The sequence below is a fragment of the Parasteatoda tepidariorum genome, chromosome 8, assembly GCF_982258835.1.
Source record: "Parasteatoda tepidariorum strain Cologne lab strain chromosome 8, Ptep-v5.0, whole genome shotgun sequence".
Classification (NCBI taxonomy): domain Eukaryota; kingdom Metazoa; phylum Arthropoda; class Arachnida; order Araneae; family Theridiidae; genus Parasteatoda; species Parasteatoda tepidariorum.
Window position 1 is genome coordinate 30,057,729 of NC_141762.1, and position 21,161 is coordinate 30,078,889.

Consider the following 21,161-nt stretch of genomic DNA (forward strand, 5'->3'; position numbering starts at 1 on the left):
TCTTGTATCAGTATTAACTTAACAATCTACTGATGTATGTAGATCACATGATGTCACAAAATTGAATAATAATGATACGGAATTTAGAATTTCCGTTAAACTGTTACCATATGAGCGAAAAATAACCAAATTAATGATATAAATACAATATACAGTCAAACTCACTACTGTCGAACCCTGATTCAACAAAAAATTGGATTTAGCGAAAAAAATCGAAAATACTTCGAGCAGAGTTCGCTTCTAATGAACAACCCCGGTTTGAACGAGAAATATTTTCGCGATTTATAAAATTTCTATGTATCCCCACTTATCCAGGTTAGCTAATCCCTACTTGAAAAAAATTGTTTAGTATTTAGAAGACAATTTAAAGTTAGTATGAGTCGTAAATTCAGTAAACCTGTGAATTTTTTACGAAAACAGGGTTGGCGATGTTTTTCATTTCCATGAGTCTTATCCTAACACAACAAAGAGACAATAAGACAGATCATATCAAAATAACTTACTTCCTTTGTACTGTATGGAAATAACAATTAAAGAAAATATTTTATTTATAACTTAATAAGTCTTGTCCCGAACAGCAGTTCTGCAGTTTTTTTTTAAACTAGCCTGTTTTTTACTAGCACTCGGTTATAACGCAAAAATATATCGGTTGCTTCAGGCTCGCTATAAGCAAGTTCGACTGTATCTGGTTTTATTACCAGAATTATTTTTTTTACCAACACAAATGTTTTTTCCATACAGTAAGGTAATTTTTAAAAAAATTTATCCGTGTAAGAAAATAATTTTTAGCCATAAAACATAACTATTTTTTTTTTCAAAATCAAACTCACATTTGCTCGCCGGGCTTCTTCAATATCACCTCTGTGGTATGCGTCTAGAACACGTTGAGATAGTAGGGCCATCATATTAAATGTACCACCAATAGCTGCTGTTCCGCCGCATGTTATGCATGGCAGCAAAACCTAAAAACAATTAAAATCAATTTATTGAGAAAAATTAAACTAAATATTTACATTTCTGTGCCTAATGATACAATTTCTTTCGACTTTAAACAAACAATAACTTTTAACAAAATTTAACTGAATTCAATGGTAATAACACCGACAATTTTTATAAATTAAGTTACCGGGTAAATAATAATTATTTCGCTTTATTTGATGCCTATTTGACATGCAAATTAAATGAGATAGCTTCACTATCTGTGCATACATATAACAGTAACGCATGTAGCTTATTTTGCTCGCAGTTACTTAATATTATGCTTCATTAACCCTCCAAGCGGTGAGCTCTTGGGCAAAATTAAACTTAAATTTCGCTGCTGTGCAATGATGTCTCATCGAATAATATAGTGAAAACTGATTTTTGATGTAGAAAACTTTGAAGCTGGATGCTGGAAAAAAAAGCAGGATCTTATAAAGGATTAATTGATATGTGTTTTATGTGCACATATGTTAATGTTACAGTTTTCCATTTTTGCTTCGTAACTGCTATGTGTGCACGCAGATTTTTACCTTATATAACTCATATTTAAGACATAAAATATACTAGACGGTAGAATTCTGCTTGATTACATACATGCAACAATAATGCATGAAGTTTTATTTGTACGTAGTTTTAAATATTATACTTCATTAATTTACACTTTTCACGCGTGTTTTCTTAATATGTAATACAATAGTTTTCCAGTTTCCTTACGTTATTTTTATATATACATATTTTTTTGATAATAGTTGTAGTTTTTTTTTCCGCAAGTGTGTTTAGTACTCCTTTTATTTTTCATTAATTAAATAAAAGAATAAATAAAGTTTAATAGGTTGCTTAATTACGTCAACACACAATCGGAAAAGGAAAAAAGAACGAATCACGTTTAATTATTTCTAAGAAACAGATTTTTATGAATAAAAACTCCAAAAGATTAATAGTTTAGAAAAAATTAAAAATATGACTTTACTTTTTTTTTTCTTTTTCTTTTTTTTTAATTTTTATTTCTCAAATAAAATTTTATCACTTAAGTTCCGGATTTTGACACTAAAATGCGTAGTTTAACATGTAGCTTAATATAATAATTTTAAAACTTAAATTCAGTAGTTAAAAATTACTTTTTGAATGTAATATGTAAAAAAAGAAAAAGAAAAAAAAATTGTAAATAAAGAAAAATATTTTTTTAGATTGATGCAATTAAATGTGTAGTTTAAATACGGTTAGTAATAATTAGTTAACCCAGTAGTTAAAGAAGTTAAGCTTAGTTAGTTGCTCTTAATCACAACAAGTGTAAATTTAATTTATTATACGAGTTCCGAGAAAAAAAATCCTAAAATATTTTAATTTCAAATTTTTTGGATCCTTTTGAAGAAAATTAATTTTAGAATACCGTACCTCGTCAAAACCAGTCAGTACTTTGAATGGCTCCCCAGGAAGATTATGACATCTCATCAAATCCAGTACATCAGTTGATGTGAATTTCGCTCCACAAAAATTGGGAATTGCTGCGCGAGCCTTAGGTAATAGTTGACTGACATTGACTGAAATAAATAAAAATTAATACAATAAATTTAAAATATTTTCATTAAGTAGAAAATGTAAAAAAACCAATTAATACAATAAATCTAAAGATTCTCATTGCATAGAAATTGTAAAAAAAAATCTATTTTTAATAGTGCTCTATATTTACAGTAATATTTTTAGAGTTCATAAAAATTTAAAACCTAAAATAATATATAGAAATTGTAATAATAGAAATTGTAAAAAAAATCTCTTTTTTTAATTGTTTTTAATTTTCAGCAATATTTTTAGAGTTTATTGAAATTTAAAACCTAATAAAAATATGTATAGCTATAAAAATTAATGCAAATTTGAGCATTTTCATTAAATAGAAATTGAAAAAAAAGTTAATACAATAAATTTAAAAACTTTCTTTAAACTACAAATTGCAAAATTTGCAATTTAATGAAATTTTATTGCAATAAATTGAATTAAAATTAAATTAATTGAAGAGAGACGAAAATTGTGGAATGAATTGTGGACATGAATGAATTAAATTAATTTTATTTTATTTCAAAAAATCCTTTCTAATATTGTCCTATATTTACAGTAACATATTTGGGGATTATTAAGATTTAAAACCTAAAGATATATGTAACTATTAAAATTAATACAATAAATTTAGAAATGTTCATAAAATAAAAATTGTAAAAAACAATTAATACAGTAAATTTAAAAACCTTCATTAAAAAGAATTTATAAAAAAATTCCTTTTTAATAATACTTTATTTTTACAATAATATTTTTAGAAATTATTAAAATTTAAAACATAAAAATATTTAAAGTTATGAAAATTTATTGATTCGTACAATATTAAATGCATAAATCATTAAACAAATGTTGCTATATAAGATTATACATAAAGTAATAAAGGGGGTTCTATAAGGCATACATCAATAATGCTAAAACTGACCTTTTTCGATGTACCTTTTAAAAGAAACTACTCATGATATCGAGAAATGGTACATCAAAAAAGGTTGGTTCTAGCATTATTGTTATAGGCCCTACCAACTCCCTTTAATGGTAGCTATAAACCAATAATAATAAATAGAAATAAAACATTATTGGGGAACATGGGGATTTATTATTAAATATCACATATAGTTGAAACTTACGCCTACTTCGTAGTGCACCATGGTTGAAATCAACAGAGAATTCACTTTAAAATTGATTTAATTTTAAAAATTTTATTGTTGAAAAGTTTGCAAAAAGAATTACTCACTTTCAACATTTGAATATGAAGGAATGTGGTAGAGCATCAAGGGTAAATTAGGGGCAGCATCGGATATGCCTTTGAAATAAGCAATAAGATCATCTAAAAATAAAGAAGGAAAATTATACACACTTAAACACTCTATAAGCATTTTTATGAACAGTTTCTTAATTCGTTTTATAGAAATAGCTCATATTTTTAACAATAGATGGCAGCATCAAATTTTCAAATTCAAATTTTGGTACTCTTAGTTCCTAACGTATCACTCTACAAATTTAATATAAAATAAAGGAATGATTTACTGACACACATTCTCCAATTTTAAATATAAAATTCTGATAATACATTCGTAATCTAAATTAAAAGTATTGTTTTTTGTCTTAATTTAAATACAGCTAAAAGTTTTTATTCTTTTTTTTTTCTTATTTTGGAGAAAGAGAAATTTAACTAGATACTGAAAGGGTGTATCCTAAACACCATTGTGCTATAGTTTTAAAATCCTTGATGAAATTTAATTCCTGATTTTATTAATTATAAATACCAAGTGCTATCCAGAATTTAAACAATATTAAAACCTGGAACTACAGTAAGATTTAAAATTACTCAAAATTGGCTAAGAGTTTGACACATTAAGTTATTCTAAAAAAAGCAATTAAGTGAACCTTTCTTTCAATTTCATCTCAGATTAAAAATTAGAAAAAAGTTAGTACACTAAATGATCTTGACTAATTCAGATTAACTCCACATTTTCTTTTTATTTCCAGCATTTAAACTATGAAATGTATCATTAAATAAATCAGGAATAACTCAATCAAAAACTTAATGGTGCAACTCAAAATTTTAAAAAAATAAATAAATAAATAAAATGAAAAAATAATAAATTAAAAAAAATAAAGATTTAGAATTCTGAAACTGATTTTAGACTTGAGCCTTTGAAATTTGACTAAATTTTATACATTAAATAAATTTACTATTAATAGTATTTATCGAAACTATATCATTCACTTTCATCCCACTTAAAAGAGAAGATAATATTTTTTCTTTAATCTTTACAAAAAATTACCTCAGAATTCAGATAATAAAATTCAGATAATTTTTTTTTTTTAAGGACGTTGTTTAAATTTGGTTTCACGATTCGTAAACTTATTTGACAAAGATTCTAAAAATTCAAAAATTATAAGTGCGTGGAATATTAAGAACACTTTGTAAGGTGTTATAAATTTTTACTATTTGATAATTTTAATTGTATTCCACTTCGACTAATAATAATGCTGTATTAATTATTAAAATCATTATATGGCATTTTATTCAGTACTTTTTTCTGATGCTTTATAATTCGTCTATGAGTTTCGTCTATGAAAATAATGCGGTTGAATTTAAATATTAAATCAAATTTTGTCTTCTAATCAAAAAGTTTTGACTCTTTATTCACGAATTCGTGATACTATCTATGCATAAGTAAATATTTTCAGATCCTTCGTAAAGAGGGGGTGAGCTGGGCATTTGATCTCGCATTTCTAGAACTCTAAATACCCCGAAAAATATTTTAATAATTGTCAAAAATTTATTTCTAATTTATTTTCTTAGTTAAAAAGTGCAAAAACTTGCTTTTTATTTTATTATATTATTGAAATAGAGGAAAGAAAAGAAAAGATTCACCACATTTTTAGGGTTGCTCTCACAAACACACATAAATTCATATAAATAAACCATATCGAATCCGAAAGTAAGATTTATTTACATATTTTTAGATTATTCTTAAAACTTAAAAAAGTAAATAACTAACTGTAGTATAAAATTTGAAGGCCAAAAAGTTTCAAGTCATTCATTTCAGTTATTTTTAGTTATATGTAACTTTCAATCTCAAAATTCCTACTTTTAAGGGTATATGAAATAAAAAATTAAACTGTAAATTTAATTATAGTCCAAAATTTTCTGGGAAAAAATAAAAAATATTTCAAATGATTCGTTTCTGGAAATTAAACTCAAAAATTTTTAAAAAAAATTTTAGATATATTATTGTTCAACAATATAGGAAAATGTTTTTTTTTTTTTTAAATTTTATTTTAATGACGAAACAACACATAAAAACGCCAGTTACAGCGGTGTGCAATGTGAAAAAAGAACGCTATTTCAACAATGTAACATTTAACATTTTTTTAAACATACTTTTTAAACATTTGAAAATATTTTCTAAAGACCAATATTTCCTTTACTACTTAGTAAAATAAATATTGGTCTTCAGAAAGCTCGTTAAAAATGTTGTAATATATGTTTAAAGAAAAATTATTACATTAAATCTTGGGTAATAAGTGATTCATTTTTCTTAGAGCACCGCAGAAAGAGCTAAGTCTATTGACGATTCTGAATAGTTGAATAATGCGATATTTATTTTGTTGTCATTTTCTAAAGAAGGTTTCATTTGTCGATAATATAAATAACTTCAGTTTGCATTGTCAACGTGTGAATAAACCCATGCGAATGTTATTTCTATTTATTCATTTCATTTACATTTAACCGTGACATAAAGCAGCACTGACTGTTTGTGCATCAGTGATATTTATCAATATTCATCTCCTTTGTAGAACCTTTAACTAAACAGAAAAAGGAACTATTCTGAATCGATTTCATGCAAAACTAGTATATTTAATAAATTTCAATATTCCTTTTCCTCAAAATAAATTGTTAAGAAAAAAACAGCTTTTTTGATAAAACCTTCTTTTACAAAAGTTCAAATCATAAAACATTCGAATCTAATAAAAATTGTCCCTGAACCGCCAAGAAATTGAATTTATTGACCTTGATTTTCAAAAACAATAAAAACACTTGACTTATAGATAACAGATTCTAGACTCGTTCAACAAGATTTAAGATTAAGTTATCTCCCACAGCCATAACCTTTCGACAGAACGTTCTAAACAAGAATAAAAATTTATTCTATTTACCTGTCTACCTGATTCTACATCAATCAAAACTGAAATTAATGCCGGCTAAGAAATAAAATGGTGTTACTTTCCATGCCATCAAAAAGAAAGTCGTTTGAACTTCTCAAAGAAAATTTATCTTAATCAAAATCATTAATCTTGTTCATAATAACGATCATAAGTAAGGATTTTAAAAGAGCCGAAGTTGAATATTAAACAGACGTTTAGTTTTGACCTTACCGTCGCTTTTGGGTTTGTAGAACAAAGGAGGTAACGATGCTAGAGCTGTAACACCAATCTTTTCTGCATGGCGAGCCTGTAGATAGATCAAAATGTATCAGATAGATAGACAGTGAATAGTTTGTCTGAAAATAATTATAGACAATCGCTAACTAGAGTTATTTTAATGGAAGGTACAATGCTAGTAATGGAAAATATGATTGATTAGTATGAATTTCATTTGTCAATCTATCGATTATAGCTGTCAATTTTGTGACAGAATGCCGTAAAAATGGCAATAAAATGTATCAAGAGAATGAAAACCAATTATTATAAAGTGCTTGGGTTTTTTTTTTTTTTTTTTTTTTTTTTTTTTTTTTTTTTAATTCACCAAATTTACTGAGGTATGAAAAATGGTATGGGTTGAAGAAATGGGAATGGTATGGTATGAGGTTATTTTTCTGTTTTAAGTTTTGAAATTCTTTTCATTGCATTTTATTTTTGCAAAAATCAACAAATTTTATTTTCAAGTGAAAACATTTTGGGGTTTTTTTTTTAAATAAAGCGAAATATAAAGCTAAAAAATTAATGAGTAAAAATATTCAGAAAGAGTTTAATTTTCTAAATCTGTCATTTACTAGCGTTTCTACGATAATTTATCAACAACAAAAAAGCATGTAAAGAAATTAGTAAAAAAATCACTAGAAAAGCAGTGGCGCTATGCAAGTTAAAAAACAAACGAAAAACATTCGACGCAAAATTTGGGAGCTTCTTAAAAAGCCTCTAGAATCAAATTAATTTAAAGCAGTGTTTTATATCCAGTAACATTTCATTGTACTTGCTTAAAAGGAAGTAGAAATTGGCTTCATCTTCTCGTGGAAAAACAGTAATTTTAAACTACTTGTAACTCTCTCTATATATTATGTATTATTTCATAACCGGTGTTGAATAGTCGACCAAATTCTGAGTTTATGACTATCAATGTTCAACTCCGTAGCTTTGTATTTTTGAACTCAATCCGGTGGATAAGGGATCAAGCTTTGAGACAAACTAGTTTTCGTGGACTTTTTGATGGAAATAACCTTTATTTGCGTTACATGGGGAGGAAAAACTCACACGGTTAGCCTGATTGCTAACCATGTGAGATTCTACTCTAACTCATGTACCTTCTACAACTGAGGATATCTTACGTCAGCACTGTGATCGGTGTGAGCCGAGAGCGAAATTCATATCAACCAGCCACAGCTGAGATTTGAACCTGGCTAACCTCATTGGGAGGCGAAAGCTATATCTCCTGAGCCTCCGCGATTCTAACTCAATATAGAGTGTTGCATGACGAGAACCTAATATATGTATTTTTAGAATCCTATTAAACATAAAGTAAAACAATTACATTAAACTTGCTAATTGATATTTTAGCGAAGAAAAACAAAAATGCTACATCGAAAACAAATGAAACACTATTGAAGATGGCAGGGCAGAAAATCAGCTGCTTAGTTACCAGAAAAACAGAGATGTAAGAAAAGATTGTAAGAAGTAGCTTAAAGTTTACGGCATCAAACGAAACATGTGACAATATTAGAAGTGATAAATTGGATTGCGTTTTTTCTCAATTTAAAATTTTTGACCTCGAATGTAAAAACCTTTTTGACGAGGATTTTAAAAATAAGTATTTTAGGTGATTATAAAAACACCTTTTGCATTTTAGAATGAGCAAAAAATAAATACGAGCTACAAAGTATATCTCTAAATAAAACTTTAGCTGACACTTTGGGTACTTACTTAGTGAAATAAATTAAGTATATAATGTATAAAAAAAATTTAGAAATAATTTTTCATTCCAAATAGAAAGAAAGCGTTAAGAAAATCAGAGTTTAACGCTCAGTTATTCCAGCTTCCTCCTTAAGTTATTTAAATTTATGTATATATCAAAATAATTGTTCAAAAATTCAAATTTTCGAACATTTATCTTGAAACAATCTTGTATATTGACTTTCAAGTTGAACTTCATAATCATCAATCTGTGAGCAAAGAAAAAGAATTGTAATATATCCCTAGCAGAGAAAGAATTATAATTTTATAATTTTTTTTCGTAGTCACGCTTCTCATAAGAAGTCAATCTAACCTTGAAAAGGCTTATTTAATTTTTAACTTTTTTTTTGAGCTCGAAATCTTAAAATGTGCGAACAGAGAACGTGAATATGCTTAAAAATACAAGATTACAAAAGTCTTGACATCATAGCCTTGACTTCTTTTTAGAGAATATTTACCTATTCTAATAAAGCACTTTATTCACCATTTACATTCTTTCTGATAAAAAGTATAAACCTTCTTAAAAACGTTGTTCATTTGAATTTTGTTAGGACTGTAGATGTATTTTTTTGTATAATACATTTAAGTTTCTTCCATATTTGTGAATTCAGACGATACTTAAGTAGTTAAATGCACTTAAATTTCCAAGGATTAAAAAAAGATAAGCCGAAATAAGCAGAAGGTATAGTTATGATAAAGTGCCCACGCAATCAATTAAGATAAATTAATGAGTCACGCTAAAATGCGAGCTTTTGAACTAAGATAATTGTTTTTGATTTGCGCTAGATGAATAAATTAGATCTTAGGAAAAATGAAGAGAAAATTATTATACGCACAACTATTTCCCTTTAATATAATAGATATTTTTATGACCTACGTGTAATCATCACAGTAATATGAACAACAGACATTCATTAAACAACGTTCGTATTTTAGTTATGATTTGAAATAATCTGAATTAAATCTACTAATTGGATTACATTTGTATCTCATTTATGAATTACATTCGTATTTATAACGATCTAATTTTTTTACTTTTGTATTGAATTAAGTTTTAGCTTATTTATGATTTACCTTTGTCCCACAATTAAGAATTATAACCATTTGAGTAATGAATTACTTCGATTTGTAATAAATGCCTAAACTATAAAATATATCAATTTGAATTAAACTGCCTTTTTTTTATTGAACTACGCTTGTTTAAGCTGTATTCAGTCGTTTAATTAAACTAGTAATTCTACTATGAATTTCATTCATTTTTATGCAATTAAGCAATTACCTGTTTCGAGGAACGTAAAAAAATTACCTAACTATTATTAACTCGAGTTATGCTTAAATTGAGGTAATAAGTACTATTATAATTATGATTGTAGGTAATAGGTACTGTGAAAATAGACACGCAATATACTAATATAGCTAACTAATATAAGTTCTGTTAATAAATGGCTGAACTATAAAATATATCTATTTGAAGTAAACTGTGTTTTTTATTAAACTACGCTTGTTTAAGCTCAGTCAGTTTGTTAAGCTTGTTAATTCAGTCGGTTAATTACACTAGTATTTCTACTATGAATTGTATTCATCATAATGCAATGAAGCAATTATCTGTTTCGAGGAGAGTAAAAAAATTACCTAACTGTTATTAACTCGAATTATGCTTAAATTGAGGTAATAATTACTACTATAATTGTGATTATAGGTAATAGGTACGGGGGAAAACGACTCCCAATATAGTAATATACCTAACTAACATAAATTCTGTTTCATGGAATTAAATTTTTAAGGTTCCCAGAAACGGATAAATACCTATTAACAAGTAAGCAAACTAAATGCTATAAATTTAGCATTAAATTCATTATAAGCCCATTCAGAAAAAAATTTTATCTGGAGCTTGGTTGGATTCATTGCTGTACAAATTTTATTAACCTTGCATCATAGAGAGAAAAACATTTATATGAAATAAAAAAATTATAAAATATATGTATTAAAAAAAGAAGCATACAAAAAGGACAACTGGAAAGATGATAATATATGCAAATAAATGCAAAAAAGAATATTTATATAAAAAAAATTGGTTTGTACATTTAAAAAACAGCAATCAAACTTGACCCCCTCCCCCAAAAAGTCTACAGAAGGAGGGTCGATATTGATGCCATTAGAGAGATTTTTTAAGTTCTAAACAAGTCTGATTTAATTTTTCTTGAGCCTTCACGTATTTTTCAAGATATATCTATTTTAAACAAAATTTACATCATCGTCATTTTTCAATTACATCACCACATATGAACCAACATGCAACAACCTGCATGCCAAATTAAGATGACTTTTTTCTGCAGAATCCAAATCTGCAATAAAAATTAGGAATTCGTGTATATGATTTTAAGTTACCCCCGCCATCCCAGAGGTAAGACCGGGTCGTCTAATCTAAATAATCGTATGAAAGTATTTCATACGCATTTCTAGATTTGATTTGAAAGATTTTTAGATTTGAAAGTTTACTTTTTGGATTCTATGGTATTTCTTGAGTGAGTTGACTGTTGCCACACATTTTAGACATCCTGTATATTTTATCTAAATTATCTAATTTAAATTACAATTTTAAGAACACGACAAATAATTAGGGCAAAAGTACTTTTATTTCTATATTCTTTGAATAAATCATTTTAACATATCAATTTCTTAAAAATTAAGAACTTGTTACTTAATAAATTTTGTTGTTTTAGAATTACAAAAGTCAAAATTGATGCATAAGGCAATAATTGTGACAGAATTAAATTTGTAATTTCTTCTCCTGTCAAAACATGAACAACAGTTGTTTATTAATCTATCAAGAATATTATGGGTAAGAAAATAAATAAGAAATAAAAATGAAAGCAAACTTATGAAAAGAATGACCTTAAACATGAGTCTTGAAAAATATCGGAAGAAAAAAAAATAAGATAAAAAAAAATGATTAGAAAACAGGGTTTCGTTATCTAGAAAACTTATCTTAAAATAATTCAAAAGAAAATATAAATACGTTGTTTTTAAAATTTTACACACAAAAAAAAAATGTATAAAAATTGTCAAAAATTTTTTTAAATTTTACGCACAATAAAACTTGTAAAAAAAGAGATAGGAATTGTTGAGTGTGAAACTAAACAAGCTTATACGTGATATCGCACTATATTTAAATTAAAAAATAGTTTCTTATTTTATTTATTTTTATTCCTATTTTTTCTTATTTTATTCTTTTCTTATTTTTTTATCATTTTAATTACGTACTTCATTTATTTTCCTATTTCTGTTTAAGTAACCCGACCAAATGGGAAAAATATGTTGCAGTGTTTTAGTAAAAAAATTCAATTGAAGTTGTTTTAAATATGAATTCTAATAATATAAATATATCATCTTTAAACAAATTTGCTACTCATAAATTGACCGCTTTTTCTTCGAAATTCTCTTTTAAAGATTTTGCATACACATTAATTTTAAAAGAGTTTTTTTCTTAAGAAAATCTTCGATTCGAAATTAGATTATGGCTAATGAAAAGTAACTTCGGAATTTTAAATCTATAAACGATTATCGTTTCAGCTAAATTTCATAATTGATTTTATAACTAGAAATTAATAGCATTATTTCTCAATATCAACTGAAAAATAATAGGCTCCATAAATTATGCGACAAGGATGTGGAAAATTTTTAAAACTATACGGATAGGTTGCGGATGGCCTAGAAAACAACTAAAACCGAAAAAATCTGGTTGGAAAAAAATGCCAACTTCATTTACTTCTATGCCTTAATTACAATTTTCATACATCAGATAAAGATTTACACAAAGTTACGCAATATAGTCAATGATAGGTTTCTAAAAAGGATTCTTGGAATTCAAAGTGAAAGTAAATTTGCTTGGTAAAAAAAGCCGTTTAAACAAGTTTATCTAAAAGATGAAATTATTTTATGAAAAATTAAACATTGTGTGGTAATTCGGCGGTTATGCGAACAATTGTAAATTATGCATCTTTCTACATCTGCCGCATATTTGCACAGTTTTTACGACCATAAATGTTCTTAGTTTGATAAATGCTTTTAGTTCTTTTCTTTTTATTCCTTATAATTATGTATTAGTTTAGCCTTAACATTTAAAAGTTTAAAATCTTATGATTATTTTCTTCTTTCTCTTATTATTTACAACTATTTCAATATTTTCGCTCTCTTATTATTTACGACTACTTCAATATTTTCTCTCTCTTATTATTTATGACTACTTCAATATTTTCGCTCTCTTATTATTTACGACTACTTCAATATTTTCTCTCTCTTATTATTTATGACTACTTCACTATTTTCGCTCTCTTAGTATTTACGACTTCTTCAATATTTTCGCACTCTTAGTATTTACGACTACTTCAATATTTTCTCTCTCTAATTATTTACGACTACGTCACTATTTACTTCTTTTTCTTATTATTTACGACTACTTCACTATTTTCTTCTTATTGTTTACGACTACTTAAATATTTTATTTTCTCTCTCATGATTTACGACCAATTCAATTTTTTTTAAATTTTGTTCAGAGAATTTAAAAGTACACAAGCTATTCTAAAATTAACGTTCATAATAAGCATCTTAAAATACGGTCTTTACGTTTGTAAATTTCGGAAATTGAAAATTATTATTAAATAGATTTTAAAAAGTTTTATAAAATTGGTCTAATCATCGTTATTCAATAACAAACATTTTAAAAACTTAATTAAAATCACTAGAGTCCCTATTTTTTGGAAGATGAAAACCTAGGTAATAGAGAGAGCAAACAACTCCTAAAAAAAGCGAAGAAAATGTGTCAAACATCAAAAGAAATCTCACGTGATCTGAAACAAAGGGAGTATTATTTGAAACAAACTAAGACAATGAGTAACTTTCAATCACTTCTGTCCCCGTTGCTTTACCTGCTACTGAAACAATCACTACATTACGCACTAAATAAAATTTAAAAGAAAAGAAGAAAAATCAAAAAAAATTCACAAGATATAAACACAAAATTTAAAAAAAAATACATGATAACTCCAGTAAAGTAGGTAGTTTTAAATGCAACAACCATTTTGTAAACAATTATTTTGTTAAATGCTACTGATCCTTGCAGTGACGTGCAGTTGCAAACAGATTTTATAAAGACTCGAAAAAGTAAATAAGACCAAGATTCTGATTAGGAATGCATGGGTATTAAGGAGTTCATTTTTTTTTTTTTTTACAAATTTTTATCAAGAAATGCGGGAATTTCTTATGAGGAGACCGAAGTTTGAACCCAAGCAATGTCTGTCTCTATATACTGCTTCCATAGTGACCATTTTGAAGTAAAATATCACGAGCGTTTGTTGGGTCTTAAGTTAGACTTCCCAGTCTAACTCTTTGGGAAAGATTCTCGACATTTTTCTCTACATTTTCTCTTGTGTAAATATGGGCTAGTCTCATCTTTCACGAAAGCGAGTTATACCCAGTACATTATCTAGGAATTTTGTCTTCTGAGTTGTATTCAAAGTTACAAGGCTACGGAGTTTAGCAGTTAATAGCCACAAACCCAAAAGTTTGGTCTTAAAAAGGTAGTATTAAAAAATTTTTTAAATTTTACCGACAAAAATAAAAAGTTATTAAAAAACAGCTTTTTACAGTGTCTAAAACAAAAAACGAGAACACCTTAATAACTTTTGAACTAATGAACAGGTTTTTACAGTTATTAACGAACCATTAAAATGCTATTTTAATGATTCGAAGACCTATCCTTAATTAAGCTAATTAATTTGTGCAGTTCATAAAATTGAGAAATCAAGCACAAAAACGAATTTTCTTTGAATAAGCATGCTTCTATTTCTATTTAATTTTCTAAATTAAAATATCGTGATCAGTAATTAACATGCATAGTTAAGGTTTATGATATGATGATAACGTATTATGATAATATCTTACAATTAGGCCGAAAGTTATGAAACCCAAGACAAAATTCTTGATGGTTTGATGGATATTTTGATGGTTTATGTTGGTTTCATGTTGGCCCAACTGTATTTGATGGTAACCCAACATCCAACAGTTCCCATCTTGTCGTAATGGATTCTGATGAGCCAACAAACTCCCATCATTTTATGTTGGAAGATGATATTTTGCGATATGATGGTCAACCAACATGTTATGTTGGAAATTTTTGGGCCAATAATTTCCATCATTTTATGATGGAAAATGATGCTTTGCTATCTTTCAAATCTTACATTATATAGTCAATCTTAGAAATGTGGTTTTTCAATGTTTAAATGTTTTCAATGGTTTACAATCATGCATAAAAATTTTTAGTTTAAGATAAAACTTATACAGTTTAATTAAAAAATGAATGATCTTCTCTTACATAATAACTTGGTAAGTCTGTTTTTGTCTTAAATTGCAATGTGACAGGCCCTCGATTATTTGTTTGAATCGTCATATGTTTCTCGCTCTTAAAGGTTCTGTATCTTATTTTACGCACGGTATAATAATTACCCAGCTACCGAAAAACAATTTCAGGAGACCAATATGAATCGAGTTTGAACTTATTATCATTTTAAAGTACACAAAATATTTCACACAAAAAAGAAGGCCAAAAACTGAACAGCTAAATTTTTCGCACGTGCGGCTAAATGCGTACATCCGGAAGCAAATGAACGAATATCCCCGGCAAATTAAATTAGAGTGACAAGGCGTCAAACAAGGCACTACGTAATGAAAGATTTCTCCCCACCATCATTGCATGAGGGACGTTTATAGGATCAACATAGGATAAACTGACGGATGAACCCATGTTTTCTCTGATAAACTGGCACGTGTCTCCTTAGAAGTGGATGAAGCTTGATTGAAATTTTCTCGTGGGATATATGTTTTAGAAGGAAATAAGAAGGATTTTTTTTTTCGTAAATTTAGTAAATTAGATAAATAATTAATTTTTTCAGAAGATTTCATAGAAGGTGATCATTATTCGGTTGCGTATGAAAATCAACGAAAAGGCAAGTTTAAATGTTGTAAATGTATTTCTAAACTGCTGTTTGTAGAAAATGCAACACCATGAAGGAATCATCAGAATCAAATGAAATTCGCAGCAAATGTCAATTATAGGATATTATGCAAATTAATAAAGTTTCAGAGCCATCGCGCGTGCGTGGCGCGCGCAGCGCCCTCTGAATTGATGCTGAAAGCGTATAAATAAAGTGCTGTAGCGGGACGTTGAAAATAGTCTATGATTATTTGTTAGTGGCAAACGTTTAGTGAGACCTGAGTATGCCTCCACGACGGAAGAATAAGAAATTCAAGCAACTTACGGAGTTTGAACGAGGGAGGATAATCGGCCTTCGAGAAGGAGGATTTTCCTATCGCGCAATAGCAGCTCGTATGCAGCGGAACAGTTCCACAGTGATGCGAGTTTGGAAGCAGTGGACCGACGAGCACCGAACAACTCGAAAAACAGGCACTGGACGACAGAAGGTGACGTCAGAGCGCGATGATCGACACCTGCTCCGCATGGCGGTGAATGATCGCACAGCTTCCTCCAGGCAGCTGGCAGCACATTGGTCTACTGCTACAGGTGTACAATTGTCGGCTTCGTCAATTCGTCGTCGTCTGCTGTGCCGTGGATTGCGTGCAAGGGTGCCATTATACAGGATTCCCCTCACGGCGGATCATCGACGGCTGCGTCGGCAGTGGGCTCTTGAGCACAGAGACTGGCGAGCTGATTGGCACCAAGTTGTCTTTTCAGATGAATCACGCTTCAATTTGTGGACCCATGATGGCCGTGTTCGTGTTAGACGTTATGCCGGTCAACGCTGCCTTCCTGAGTGTATTATTGAACGACATAGTGGTCGAACACCCGGAGTTATGGTCTGGGGTGCGATTTCGTATCATGGACGATCCAATTTGATACGAATTGAGGGTAATCTCAATAGCAACAGATACGTCCGTGAAGTGCTACAGCCCGAAGTCGTTCCTTTCCTTCAAGGCATCCCTGGAGCTATCTTTCAGCAGGATAATGCACGCCCACATGTTGCGCGGACTGTTAGAGACTTCTGTTCAGCACAACGCATGCAACTTCTTCCTTGGCCTGCTTATTCGCCGGATATGTCGCCTATTGAGCACGTGTGGGATATGGTTGGTCGGCGTCTCACTCGTGATCCGCGTCCTGCAGTTTCCAAAGACGAACTTTGGTTGCGCATACAAGCGATATGGAATTCTCTTCCTCAAGCAGATATTCAACATCTGTTTGACTCCATGCCACGTCGTATAGCAGCACTTATTGCAGCGCGTGGTGGCTGCACCAAATACTGATTTCGGACGCTTAATTTGTTTCTTTTGTTTTGAAAATTTCATCATTTATTTGTATCAGTACAAGTCGTTTCTGCATTAAATTTCATTTGATTCTGATGATTCTTTCATGGTGTTGCATTTTCTACAAACAGCAGTTTATTTCTAAGGAATGAGATTATAAAATCATTTAAATTAATCAACATAAAAGAAAATTATTAAAGAAAGCCTCACCAATTCTTGGGCCTCTCTTAAGCAGTTTGCGCCAACTTGAATGATAATGAGTTCTAGTCTGAAAATAGGATTTTAATTAATAAGAAAAACTGCATGAAACTACGTACTGCGCTGCAAAAAGATTTCTGTTAAAAAACACAATTCTATAATTCTCCGACAGAAAGCTTCTGTTCTCTGAAACTACAGAAATTGACTATTAAACTACATCATAATCTGTCAAAAAAGACGTTTTTTTCTGTTATCAAATAAAATTACACACATTGTATCTGTTGAGTACAGATTTTTTCAGTTTTGAATATAAAGGACTTTGGTATCAGAGCTGCAACAAATAATTTGATAAATTGAAACAGATGCCGACCTGCTTGTATGATGGTCAAGACGTTGACCTTATACCAGGAGGATAATGGAGCCGGATCCCGCTTCGGAACGTCTAAACTTAATGAAGGAAAAATATAATAATTCAGCGACGATTCTCCAAATCGACGAATTGAAATTCGATATCTCAAAAATCGTGAGAAATCGCGCAAAAATGGAATAATTAAATAATTAGTATCAATTTCAAATAAATTAATAATCATAAAGTTGAAATTGCAATAATTATTTACTTGATGATAAAAATAATTAAAAATGGGTTAATAATTAGTAAAAATGGGTTAATAATTAGTAAAGTCTGTTTCACTTTACAAACCGGAGATATGTACAGCTACCTTCATGACAGATTTTTATGCCGTACAAATAAATCTGGAGCGTACAAATGTTCTGTAATATTCTGTTGCAAGAAATTTCTGTCAACGTGTTTTTTTCATAATTGTGTACGCAAACGTGTTTTTTCCGTGACAAATTGCATTATGACGGGTTTTTTTTTTTTTTTTTTTTTTTTCAATTTGAATAGAATTGCAAGCTGTTAATATTTCATGAATAAATATTTTCATGACTATATTTTTCGAAAAAAACTTATTGGATTGATTAGTGATAAACTTCATGTCACGGAATTAAAAGTCTTTTTTTCATGAAAAGTTAATAAAGTCTGACTCAAGCCATTCCAAAATAAATTTTTAAAAAATATCTAATCCATATTGAGTATCAATAAAAATTTGTATTAACTTAAAACAAGTTGAAATAGCTTTTAGTAACTATCGCATCCCAAGGAAATAAGAGATATCTACTGCTTTCGTTCAAATTATAATTCAATAATATTTTTTTAATTTATAGCTTTTTCATGCTATGCGTTATTTATTTTCACTTTTTCAATTGGATATCTGCAAATGATGTCATCGTGAGTAAATTGTGGCATTTGTCAATTCGAAAGTCAATCAGGTTCGACGCAAAAGCGTGACGTCGCTTACAGGTATCCAATTAAATTACATGGTTAGGCCTAATCACTTCACTTCTTCTTGGATTAAAAGTAACCAATTATACTTCACTTGGTTTTATTTCTTACTTAACATTTTTCATGCCTTTCTCTCTGATGTAAAAGTCGTGCTGTAGTTATTTTAAGTGTTTCTTCAAGTGTTGCTCACCTATTTTAATTTTATATTTCGTGGTTGGCATGTGTCATTGCTTTTCATGTGATGTTGCTACATGTGTTGCTTTGTAATTTTTTAGAGTTCATGTGCGTATTTACTCATTGCCATTAGAGTATTTTACGCATTGCCATATGCTTCTGTTATTTTTGCATTAGAGAACTAATTGCTACATAAACAAAAAAATAACCATCCTTTGACCTACGAGCAAAATAATTTCTTTTTTTAAAGGTGATATTCAAAATCAAAATTGATCTAGCTTTTCTAATTCATATTGTGGATCCTTTATTAAAAAGTAATTATTTAGCTTACAAGAATATGAAATATTAATAATTCTATTTTTTTCCAAATTAATAATATTTCACTCAACTAATCTGTTTGCAAAATCCCAAAACTTTGTACAAAACATCCTTGACTTTTTTTATTAGACTTTGATATTTTAATTTTAGTTATCGTGTATTCCGAAATCTTTATTAAAAAAAGCTTCAAACAGTAATTTTAACATTTGTATAAACCAAATACTAATAATTCGAACAGATTATCAACATTTTTTTTTAATTTGCAAAAGTGTTTGTAAACGAATTCTTTTTCCCATAAGCTAGGAGAAGCCTCACAATTCTAATTTCAATTTTCAGTATCACTGTAACAGGAAGAAACATTTCATAAACCTAAACCTAATCCAGGTGAAAAGTTTCGAGTTCATATTGTGCATGTGTTGAAATGTTCTAATTTGGCGATATTTGATCGCACAGCCTGGGGAATAGGAAGCCAACATTCTCGGATGGTAATTTCCGCCCAATTCATCATAACAGAGGCCACTGGGTAATTCTCATCACTTCTATGGCTAATATTTCGTCATATATTTGGCGTAGGATGAACGGTACTGTTACGCCTACATGATTGTATTTACAATCATTAATTTTAACGCCGCCAGGTGTGGTCTTTGCGGGACACAAAGGTTTTTTCAATCTGTTTTATATACATATCGCTTTCTTATCAAATTGAATTTTAAAAGTAATTAAAATACGCAATTAAAAATAATAGATTTTTTAATGAGCTATTAAAGATAATTAAAGCAGGCTGTTAAAAAATATTATTTTCCTAACTCGGAAAAATGTTATGATGCATTTTAATGTAATGAGCTATATGATTAACCAAATTTCAATTAATTATATTCTTAGGCAAAATATCATAAAATTAAATAAAATAATGTAATATAATAATAAATTAATATTTTAAAATTACATTTGAATCAATGCATTATTTTGGTAATATATTTTATTATAAATACATTTTGTAATTAAAAATAATTCGAACTGAGAAATTTTTGCTAACAAAAAGTACAGTACAGTTTTTAATAAATAAGTTCTAAATATTCTAAATTCTAACAGTTTTAAATAGTTCTAAACTTTCAATTTTCAATAAATTTTAAAAAAAATTACTGATTAAAAATAATTTAATAATACCATTTTTAATTAATGATATATTAGGTTTGCGAAAAAGATTTTTACGGTACTACCAGACCCCCCCCCCCCCCCCCCCTATTTTAGAAATAACATTCTAATTCACGTCGACATTAAACTAAAGCTTAAAGAAACTCAAGACAAATTTAGTTAAATGAACATTTTACAACAAACCATTAAAAGTAAAAATAATAAAAAATTCAAATGTTCGTTTTGTAAGCTGGTCCGCTTAGAATGCTTTTTAATTAAACATTTAAAAAAAAAACTTCATTAAGTAATAATATTGGTTTTATAGATAATTTATTTCATTATACGTACCCATTTATTTTTTTTTAATTATTCGTTAGATAATAAAATTTATCTATAATTATCTAAAAATCATGCCGACCTAAATCAAACAGTTTTTCTTATTTCTAATCAGTTTGACAACCCATTAAGATTTCCAGGTAAAATGTAAGTTTTAATTCAGCATAATTTACTTACTCTGATCCTTTTTCTTTTAGTATATTTTATAAGAAACTGGAAATTTTTTTCCAATCCAATATTTTAACCTTATTGCCAGTATTTTTAATAATGTGTAAGTTTCAACTTATAAAAAAATACTACAAAGATAGACTATTTACTAACAATAAAAAAATTTGCAATAATAGTTTTATTTAATTTCTTTCAATGGCAATTATTAACATTGATTTTAGCATATATCAAATGAAACAAATCAGACTCTAATTTGTAAAATATTAGACTAATAAGTTCTAATGAGGATGTAATCGTTTCATTGGTACTAAATGTACAGACTATACTAATGGCATGCAGAGGTATGTTAATGACTTGTTCAAACTTCCCTATTAAATGCCACACAAGAGAGGAGTGTAACGTGCTAAAAAATGCTAAAGATCTTTTTAAAAAATTCAGTAGAATCCTATATTTTAATAAAACGTAT

At 28.4% G+C, this 21,161-nt stretch overlaps 1 protein-coding gene and 1 long non-coding RNA gene across 3 annotated transcripts in view; one reads left to right on the plus strand and one right to left on the minus strand.

The window, feature by feature from the left end:
- LOC107447262 (uncharacterized) overlaps window positions 1–21,161 on the plus strand; it is a 164,917-nt gene that overhangs the window by 17,782 nt on the left and 125,974 nt on the right. The window lies entirely within an intron of this gene.
- LOC107441033 (N-acetylneuraminate lyase) overlaps window positions 1–21,161 on the minus strand; it is a 38,438-nt gene that overhangs the window by 2,052 nt on the left and 15,225 nt on the right. Inside the window, exons 6-10 of the mRNA XM_043050258.3 lie at window positions 17,236–17,293; window positions 6,919–6,994; window positions 3,764–3,856; window positions 2,377–2,522; window positions 831–962 (exon numbers count right to left, since the gene is read on the minus strand). Of these exons, the coding sequence (XP_042906192.1) occupies window positions 831–962; window positions 2,377–2,522; window positions 3,764–3,856; window positions 6,919–6,994; window positions 17,236–17,293 (505 nt within the window). The remainder of the gene's footprint in view (window positions 1–830; window positions 963–2,376; window positions 2,523–3,763; window positions 3,857–6,918; window positions 6,995–17,235; window positions 17,294–21,161) is intronic.